Source organism: Jatropha curcas, unplaced genomic scaffold, assembly GCF_041381405.1.
Source record: "Jatropha curcas cultivar XTBG-Jc1 unplaced genomic scaffold, XTBG_Jcur_1.0 HiC_scaffold_20_pilon, whole genome shotgun sequence".
In the NCBI taxonomy this organism is placed as follows: Eukaryota; Viridiplantae; Streptophyta; class Magnoliopsida; order Malpighiales; family Euphorbiaceae; genus Jatropha; species Jatropha curcas.
In genome coordinates this window covers 4,224-14,114 of record NW_028322320.1, presented here as the reverse complement: position 1 = coordinate 14,114, position 9,891 = coordinate 4,224, and the positions used below count along the sequence as shown (strand labels likewise).

The window sequence follows — 9,891 nt, the reverse complement described above, 5'->3', positions numbered from 1 at the left end:
GAGATATAAACCAAAATAATAATAACAACAATAAGAACAGTTGTGATTTTGACATTTTCCCTAAATGTATACAGTGAATATTACTAAAAATTAGAAAGAAAAAAAAACCCACTAATATCATTTGTGTACCAAATAATTTTTAAATAATGAATTTATTTATTAAATTATTGGAGTCCCAAAACGCAAAAATAATTGTTACGTCACACTTGCAACAAACGGCGAGAATTCGAAGTATAAAACCATATATATACACCTCTATGACTACAAAGTGCCCAAGCTTGCCGTATAGCTACTCATCATCTTCAATCATCAATGGCGGATACAGTTTCTCCTCCTCTATATGAAAAATATTCTCGTAAAAACCATATTCATAGAGTTTTGGACATTTGCATCCTCTTTCTTCTAACTTCTCTCATTGTTTATCGTCTTTTAACTCTCAAGAATCATGGTTTTTCTTGGCTTCTTGCTCTTTTATGCGAGTCATGGTTTACTTTTGTCTGGGTTCTTACTGTCAGCACAAAATGGAACCCTGTGGATTACAAAACATACCCAGAACGCCTCCCTCAAAGGTAATGAATATCTTTTCTTTTTTGGCTCTCTTTTAATTCATTTCTCTAAATCTATACTATTTGTTTATGTTTTTTTTCACATTGAGAAATTTCCAATTGCAGAGTTCCACACTCATTTTAGTTTGGTCTAATGAAAACGCTTCTGTAAACTTGAAGATTGGTTTATTATTATGTCACCAAGCTAGACCTTTATTTGTACATGAAAATTTATTATATATATGAATTTTTTTTTCTGATATACTATAAGTTTTTCTTTATTGTTATTTATAAATTCTTTTACAGAGTGGAAAAGTTTCTTCCAGCAGTGGATATGTTTGTGACAACGGCAGACCCAGTGCTAGAACCGCCTATAATAACAATGAACACAGTAATATCATTATTAGCAGTTGATTATCCAGCAAATAAGCTTGCTTGCTATCTATCAGATGATGGATGTTCTCCTCTCACCTTTTACTCTCTGCTTGAAACTTCCAAGTTTGCTAAGCTTTGGGTTCCCTTTTGCAAGAAGTACAATATTCAAGTTAGAGCTCCCTTTAGATACTTTTCATCCACTGATCATAAGCCTATGTTGTCTAGTGATGCTAGCTCATTGGAATTCCAACAAGAATGGAAAAAAATGAAGGTAACAACAATTTTCTGCTAAGTTGTCCTATCCAATCTTGTCGGGTGAGGTTTTTCTTGAATTTTCTAAGCTAAAGAGAAATTACATTATATGAATGTGACAACTTGTCTATTTAACTTTTTTGCTAAATTGATATATAACATACCATACTTAGTGCATGACTTGGATAGATTAATATGTAAATTAAACTTTTTGATAATTAAATAACATTATCTTTTTTTTTTTTTTTTTTGGCTTTGTCATTTTATTAATAGGATGAGTACGAGGAGCTTAGCCGCAAAATCCAAGATGCAGCCAAAAAATCCTCTCCTTGTGATCTAACCGGTGATTTTGCATTTTTCTCCAAAATAGAATGTAAAAACCATCCTACTATAATTAAGGTCAGTATACCTATTTTATTTTTTTAATTATTTCAAATTTTAATTAATTTTAATTGAGGGTTTGAACTCCTTAATTATTCTAAATGCTAAAATATATTAGAATCTATAAAATAACAACTCTGGCAATAAGGCCACCCTATTTTAGAAAATTTTAAATTAATTTTTAATTCAATTTGTTTATTATTTTCTACCCTTTTATGGTTGTTTCTGTAGATTATGTGGGAAAATAAGGAAGGTCTTTCAAATGGGTTGCCTCATTTGATTTATATATCGAGAGAGAAGAGGCCAAATCATCCACACCACTACAAAGCAGGTGCCATGAATGTACTGGTATGTATTTTCTTCATCCCAATTAAATCAATCATTGAAAATTAATTAGATATTGTAGTGATTAAAGTTAATTTTACTTTTTTAATGATGATAAACAGACCAGAGTCTCTGGATTGATAACAAATGCACCATTTATGTTAAATATGGATTGCGACATGTTTGCCAATAATCCACAGATCGTCCGTCACGCAATGTGCTTCTTTTTAGGTTCTAAGAACGAAGGGGATACTGCATTTGTCCAAACTCCACAAATTTTTTATGATGGACTTAAGGATGACCCATTTGGAAATCAATTGGTAGTTCTGTATAAGGTGAGCTGGAATCGGTTTTTTACAATTTGTTAGCAATAGGAACCGAATTTTTAAAGGAAAAGAGAGAGTTAAAAATTGAAACTTGAATATAATTTTGCGTAAAGGTATGTGCTTTCTTTTTTTTTTTTATTAACAAAAGTTTGATTTTGTTGGAGAATATTTTTTTAGAATTTTTAAAAAATTAATATTTTGGTATTTGTTTTAGTATATAGGACGTGGAGTAGTAGGACTTCAAGGACCTTTCTACGGTGGGACAGGATGTTTCCACAGGAGAAAAGTAATCTATGGTTTATGTCCTAATGATATTGGAGATTTTGCTAAATTTCTCACTCCAGTCACTGGTAATTAACTGTAGATTATCTTAAGGGCTTCTCTTCAATTTTTTATTTTATTTTGTTAATTAATTGAATTATCCCTAATGACAAAATTAATGAAAATAATGACTGGGTGAGCAGGTAATTTGGATGATAAAGAATTGCTAAATATATTTGGGAACTCAAAGGAGTTTATCACATCAGCTGCTAATGCATTGGAAGAGAAGACAAATAGACCAAACGATCTTTCTGATTCAATGGAGGCAGCTTATCACGTCGCTGCTTGTGGCTACGAGTATGGAACTGCGTGGGGTAAACAGGTTAGAAACTTATGCTCCTGAAGTCACAAACTTCAGTAACGTGTTATCCCTCACATACTAGTAATAATAATTTTTGAGTAGTTTTAATATTTATATGTAAAATATTCAATTGTTGTGCAGTTAATATAATCTATGAAACAATAATTTTCATATTTTTCAATTATTCAATAACTATTTAATCGATATAATATTAAAAATTCAAGTATTCGATAGAATAATTGTTGTGCGGTGTCCACTCAGTGGGACCCACACTTTGTTGAAAATAAAAGATGAGAAAGAAAATTTTCTTCTTGATAGGTGATCCGTTTTTCGGTGGAAGCGTGATTAACGTGTCTATCTCTCCTAATCACGCGTCCATCTCTCCTATAAATAGGAGATGGCGCAACGCTTCTTTACACAACAAGAGTGAAAGAAAAAGAAGAGAAATTTGAGAGAGTTGTTCCAGTTTTAGGGTGTTTTTGGGAAACACTTTTAAGCGCCACTATTTTTGTATTACTCTCCTTGTAAGCCTACTTTTTATATAGTGGAAGAAATATTCGGTTTTTGTCCCGTGGACGTAGCCCTAAACAGTTAAAGGGTAAACCACGTAAATATCTGTGTGTCATATTTCTATTTTTCCGCTGTGTTATTATTCTCGTAATTTTATTGTCGGGCCCTAACAATAATTTATTACTTCAAAATATTTAATAAATATAATTTTATAAATTAAAGTAAAAAATTAGAATGCGATAAACTTTTTTTATACATAAAATAAATGGGTGAATTTATGCATAGCATTTAACGCATGGTATTTGATGAATTTGGGATTATCTTAGGTTGGTTGGCAATATGGATCCACAACAGAAGATGTCCTAACGGGTCTAAAGATCCATGAAAGAGGTTGGAGATCCGTATATTGCAAACCCGACCCACCCGCCTTTCTTGGGTGTGCACCATCAGGTGGGCCAACCTCAATGACCCAACAAAAGAGGTGGGCCACAGGTTTACTTGAAATATTAGTAAGCAAAAGAAATCCTATATTTGCCACCATTTTTGGGAAACTTCAACTAAGGCAGTGTTCGGCCTATTTGTGGGTCCTTTTGTGGGGTTTGCGTTCAATTCCTGAGCTGTGCTATATGGTGTTGCCTGCTTACTGTATCATCACCAACTCCAATTTCTTGCCCAAGGTGAAATCTATTTTTAAAACTGATTTATTAATTAGCACTTGCCTTTGCATGTTCATATATTTTCATACTAGCATGTTTTTTATAATAAATTTAGATATTAAATATATTTTATTTTGTATAAATTGAAATTGAAGTTTTTTTTTTTCATTTTTAAGTAAAATAAAAGGAAAAAGTGCATTTAGAAATTTGTCACTATTAAATGAAAAATAATTATGTAATACTGTAAAAAGATTTATTTTAGCATGTATAATCAAAATTAAAGAAATTTCGGTAGTATAATTTTACTAAAATTTTAAAGACTTATGAAATTAATTGACATCAAGCAAATATAAAATATAAAATGAATTTCTTTCTATATATGTTCTCAACATTGATACATGGAAAGAACAAAATAAAATGAATTGTACACATTTAATATGAATACAACTGCTATTTTTTATAAGTTGAGAAAGTTATTTATGACATTATAAATACATTTAATATTGAAAAAGTAAAATGGAATTGCTTCTAAATATAAATTATTCCTAATTTATTTTTTATCAGTTCCTGTGTTTTTCTCATATTCATGTGAGCATATGTGTGTGTGTGTATATAGATACGATAAATTCTAATTATTTTTTTTATTTTAAATTGATAAACTTCATGTTATGAGCCAAATTCAATATTTAAAATATTAAATTTTAAATAAAATTCAAGAATCCAAATGTCATAGCCCTGACCTGGTCAGTATTGTTCGCTTTAGGCTTTGCAACCCTCACGGATTTGTCCCTCAGGCAGGCTTTGCAACTCGCCCAAAAGCGCGCTAACCAAGTTAGAAGCTACCCCTCTTATGTATAGATCGTTTACCCCGTCCTTAACCGATGTGGGATTTGCCTAAGGTGTGCTGGCCTTGCCACATACACCCCCCCTTGGGGACTCAGCGTCCTCGCTGAGGTTTGCCCCACCACCGGCCAGAGGGCACAGGGCCGGCTCTGATACCAATTGTCATAGCCCTGACCTGGTCAGTATTGTCCGCTTTAGGCTTTGCAACCCTCACGGATTTGTCCCTCAGGCAGGCTTTACAACCCGCCCAAAAGCGCGCTAACCAAGTTAGAAGCTACCCCTCTTATGTATAGATCGTTTACCCCGTCCTTAACCGATGTGGGATTTGCCTAAGGTGTGCTGGCCTTGCCACATACACCCCCCCTTGGGGACTCAGCGTCCTCGCTGAGGTTTGCCCCACCACCGGCCAGAGGGCACAGGGCCGGCTCTGATACCAATTGTCATAGCCCTGACCTGGTCAGTATTGTCCGCTTTAGGCTTTGCAACCCTCACGGATTTGTCCCTCAGGCAGGCTTTGCAACCCGCCCAAAAGCGCGCTTGTAACATCCTCTTGAGTTGAGTTGGGTTGAACCAAACCTGGTTGGGGTAGAATGGATGATAAGTGGACTTAGTTGCATGAAAAGTTTAGGACTTATTGGCATCACCATATATAGCTTGGGTATGAAGCTGCAACCTTCTTATAAGTGAGGTACCATGTAGAACTTTTACACACAAAATCACTTTTTCTAGAGTCTATCTGTTCCTTTCATTTTCACTTTCCCATTTTCACGTTTCTCATTCTTTTCTTACTTTTCCCTCCCATTTCCTTTGCCTTTTCACTGTAGTTAATCATTAAGTCAACTCCAAGTAAGTAAATTCCTTGAAGTTAAAGGTTATTCAATCTTTAATTTAGCTATATTGGAGATGAATCATGAGAATTCTTGTGTATAGGAGAAGAAAGTTCAAAGGTAGCAGAGAAGAGAAACTAAAAACAGAGCCCCAGCTTTGTGGCAAGAAAGGTTTGATATCTCTTGTTATTTCCCATGTTCTTTGCATGAAAAATTGTGTGGAGTGTTGCTCATGAGATCATATGTTGCTTATTGTTGAGTGAGAGGATTGAAATGATGTGAAAACAGGGGATGGAATGAGTTTATGCTGAACCAGAGTTTGCTGGAAATTTTACCAGCAACTTCATCTTGATTTTGACCCCATTTAATGATGGAACTAGGAATTGTCATAGAAGAGTTATTTGTTCCTCTATGTGTTATCTTTACGTGGGCTTTTGAATCATTCAATTTGGAGTTGTATATTGAGAGTTATGGCCAAAAGACTACAGACTGTACAGTCTGGAATCACGTCGCGCGCGCCGCGCAGGCTGGGCAGCGTGTCGCGCTCGCGAATTCCACATGCGCGGTTGCGACCTTGGCCAGAAGCTCTTTGACTCTCAGTTTGCGCATTTCGCGCTCGCGAACTCCACAAGCGCGCTCGCGACTTCATCTCGCACTCGCGACTTGTGTTGCGCGGTCGCGACTTGAGCCAGAAAGCTCTCTGACTCTCAAATGGTACATCTCGCGCTCGCGAGGTTTGAAGACGCGCTTGCGACTTGGTCTCGCGCTCGCGACTAAGGTTGCGTGGTCGCGACTTTGAGCCAGAAACTCTCTGACTCTCATTTGACATTCTCGCGCTCGCGACTTTCAAAAGCGCGCTCGCGACTTACCTCTTCAGTGTAACTCGCGCTCGCGACTTGGCATGTCGCGCTCGCGACTGATGCTTTGACATTCTTTTTGTCTTCATTTCCTATGCAATTAACTTCCTTTGCTCATCATGCATGCATCCAATCATTGTAAAACAAAAATACAACATAAGAACATGGATTAAAACAACATGTAAGCATTTATATGATGTGAACTCAAATCAATATAATGAACTATGTAGTTGTAAAACCATTTATGTGCTATTGTGTTACATTGTTGATATGCTAATATGAAGCTCCATTGAGGTTGGGTAGAAACCATGTAGATAAGGCTATGTCGCGACATAGAATAGCAGATCTGTGCCCCATACAGTTTGGAACTCCGGCTACAGGCCGTTGAGTGGATATGATTATACAGGCCATAGCAGCCAAGCATACAGTATTCATACAGTTTCATACAATTTATCTTATCACTTCGGTTTCACTATAACCTTATGGAGCCATACAGATATTTTAACTTGCTATTGCATGAATCATACAGTAAAATAAACAGTAAGAAAGATCATTAAGGTAAAATGAAAGCCGCATGTTATGTGTGATTATATGTACTTACATAATGCTTTTTGCTTATATGTGTGCTTATTGTTGTTTTATGTTGAGATATCCACTGAGCTTTAATAGCTCAGCGAGTTACCTGTTTAACTCGCAGGTTTTGAGACTGGTCTTTTAAGCGTCAGCGTACAACTGCAGCAGTTCATCTGTAGAAGACTCAGTCTTCAGGGTAGCTCCCTATTTTGATGTGTAACTTTTATTTATTCTATTCATGGCATGTACAGGGCACACAGTTGGGCCCATTTCACTTTAAAAACTTGTATTATGTATATCAATATTCAGTACACTATTAATGTAAACAGCTTTTGTATACTATAATAGTCAATAGTCAGTATGATATCAGCATGTCAGAACATTTAAGTCAACCAGTTTGTATCATCTCGACTCGGTTCATTCGGGTTATTGGGTGGACCGGGAAGGGGTGTTACAAATTTTGGTATCAGAGCCCTTGGTTTAATTTCCTCGGGCTTGCATGCATAAGTCAGTAGAGTGTACGTGCCATGACTACCCTGATGAACTAAGCAGTTGTTATTCTTTTAGGAGGATGTCTCAGGAAGGTGAGAGGATGTCTCAGGAAGGTGAGAGTGAGTCACACGCCTCCAGAGCAGTGGAGGGTGAGGCTCCAGTAGCACCAGGTCAAGCTAGAACAGTGGAGGGTGAGGCTTCAAGAGCACCAGGTCAAGAGGTGCTGTTAAAGCAACTTGCAGATACTTTTCGACAGATTGCAGGGGTGATGCCTCAAGCACCCGTCGTAGTAGAAAGAGAGAGAAAGCCCCCATTGGAGAAGCTTCGAAAATATGGTGCAAAGGAATTCAAAGCAAGCAAAGATGATAGTCCCGAAGTAGCTGAGTATTGGCTAGATGGGACATCGAGAGTCCTAGAACAATTGCAGTGTACAGCCGAAGACAAGTTGATTTGTGCCACTTCATTGCTGATTAAGGAGGCATATACATGGTGGACCACTGTGCAACAGAGAGTAACAGCAGATCAGCGTATTTGGCAATTCTTCTTGGATGAATTCAAGAAGAAGTTCATCACCGAGGCTTACTAGATGCGAGAAGGAAAGAATTCTTATACTTGCGACAGAACAGAATGTCTGTAGCCGAATATGAAAGAGAATTTACTAGACTCAGCAGGTATGGTAAGCAGATAGTGTCTACAGAAGCCGAAAGGTGTAAGAAGTTCCAAGAAGGCTTGAATGATGAGATTCAGATGGGAGTGGTAGCTTCCAGATTCAGAGAATTCTCAGCCTTGGTAGAGGCAGCACAGGAGATAGAGCGAATACAGGCCAATCAGCGTTCTAGACGCCAGCGGTCTCAGTAGAGAAGAGACCAGACTCAGGGTGCACCCAGTACACATCAGCCGGAGAGCAAGAGATTCAGAGGTGCTAGTAGTTCAGCTGGTTCTAGGCCTCCTTTTAGCCAAGGTATAGCCAGGGGTACCACCAAGGAGGGAAGTGGAGTTTGCCATAGATGTCTATCCTGGAGCAGCACCAGTATCTATTGCACCTTATAGAATGGCACCAGCAGAGTTAAAAGAGTTAAAGATTCAGCTGCAGGAGTTATTGGATAACGGCTTTATCAGACCTAGTGTATCAACTTGGGGAGCACCGGTATTATTTGTTAAGAAGAAAGATGGATTACTCAGACTGTGCATTGATTACAGACAGCTGAATAAGCTGACAATCAAGAATAAGTATCCATTGCCTCGAATCGATGATTTGTTTGATCAGTTAAAAGGTGCAGGTATGTTTTCTAAGATTGACCTCAGGTCGGGATATCATCAGTTGCGTATAAAAGAAGAAGATATCGCTAAGACTGCATTCAGGACCCGATATGGTCACTTTGAATTTTTAGTAATGCCATTCGGTCTCACAAATGCACCGGCGGTTTTCATGGATCTCATGAACCGCGTGTTTCATTCATACCTGGATCAGTTTGTGGTGGTGTTTATAGATGACATTTTGGTCTATTCCAGAGACAGGGCAGAACATGATAAGCATTTGCGGATTGTACTTCAGACATTGAGAGATAAACAGCTGTATGCTAAGCTTAGTAAGTGTGAGTTTTGGCTAGAAGAAGTTTCTTTCTTAGGCCATGTGGTGTCATCAGAGGGTATCAGGGTGGATCCTAAGAAGATTGAAGCTATTATTGATTGGAGACCACCCAGAAATGTCACAGAAGTTCGAAGTTTTCTGGGTTTAGCCGGTTATTACAGAAGGTTTGTAAAGGGATTCTCCATCATTGCATCACCCTTAACAAGACTGCTGAAGAAAGAGGCTAGATTTCACTGGGATGATAGATGTCAGCAGAGTTTTGACACTTTGAAGACCAAGTTGACTGAAGCACCAGTGTTGACTTAGCCAGTGTCAGGTAAAGACTTTGAGATTTATAGTGATGCTTCTCATATTGGGTTAGGATGTGTACTCATGCAAGATGGGAAAGTGGTGGCTTATGTCTCCAGACAATTGAAGCCACATGAGTTGAATTATCCAACCCATGATCTAGAACTGGCAGCCATTGTTCTAGCATTCAAAGTATGGCGGCATTATCTGTATGGTGAGAAGTGTTACATTTACACAGATCATCAGAGTTTAAAGTATTTACCCACACAGAAGGACTTGAATTCAAGACAACGGAAGTGGATGCAGATTCTGGCTAATTATGATTATGTCATTAATTACCATCCGGGCAAAGCTAATGTGGTAGCTGATGCCCTTAGCCGGAAATCATTGTTTGCTTTGAAAGCCATGAGAATTAGCATGGAGTTGCAA

The 9,891-nt window shown here is 37.5% G+C and overlaps 1 protein-coding gene across 4 annotated transcripts; it reads left to right on the top strand.

The window, feature by feature from the left end:
* The first annotated feature begins 262 nt into the window (after positions 1-262).
* On the top strand, positions 263-7,464 carry LOC149492272 (cellulose synthase-like protein B3). 4 transcript variants are annotated; one of them, XM_089716770.1, is made up of 10 exons: positions 263-569; positions 852-1,191; positions 1,446-1,571; positions 1,785-1,901; positions 2,000-2,212; positions 2,418-2,553; positions 2,668-2,846; positions 3,662-4,012; positions 5,765-5,832; positions 7,216-7,464. In XM_089716770.1, the coding sequence occupies exons 1-9, from the start codon at positions 313-315 to the stop codon at positions 5,783-5,785; spliced, it is 1,740 nt and encodes a 579-aa protein (XP_089572896.1). In that variant the 5' UTR covers positions 263-312; the 3' UTR covers positions 5,786-5,832; positions 7,216-7,464. The 4 variants fall into 4 exon arrangements, with proteins under 4 accessions (XP_089572896.1, XP_089572895.1, XP_089572898.1 ...); XM_089716769.1 differs by lacking the exon at positions 5,765-5,832; XM_089716772.1 differs by lacking the exons at positions 3,662-4,012; positions 5,765-5,832 and having other exon boundaries at positions 264-569.
* Positions 7,465-9,891: the final 2,427 nt, after the last annotated feature.

Coding starts and splice junctions, on each gene's coding strand:
- LOC149492272 (XM_089716769.1), top strand. CDS start 313: ATGGCGGATACAGTTTCTCCTCCTCTATATGAAAAATATTCTCGTAAA. Junction 1,902..1,999: donor CAGGTGCCATGAATGTACTG/GTATGTATTTTC, acceptor GATGATAAACAG/ACCAGAGTCTCTGGATTGAT. Junction 2,213..2,417: donor AATTGGTAGTTCTGTATAAG/GTGAGCTGGAAT, acceptor TATTTGTTTTAG/TATATAGGACGTGGAGTAGT.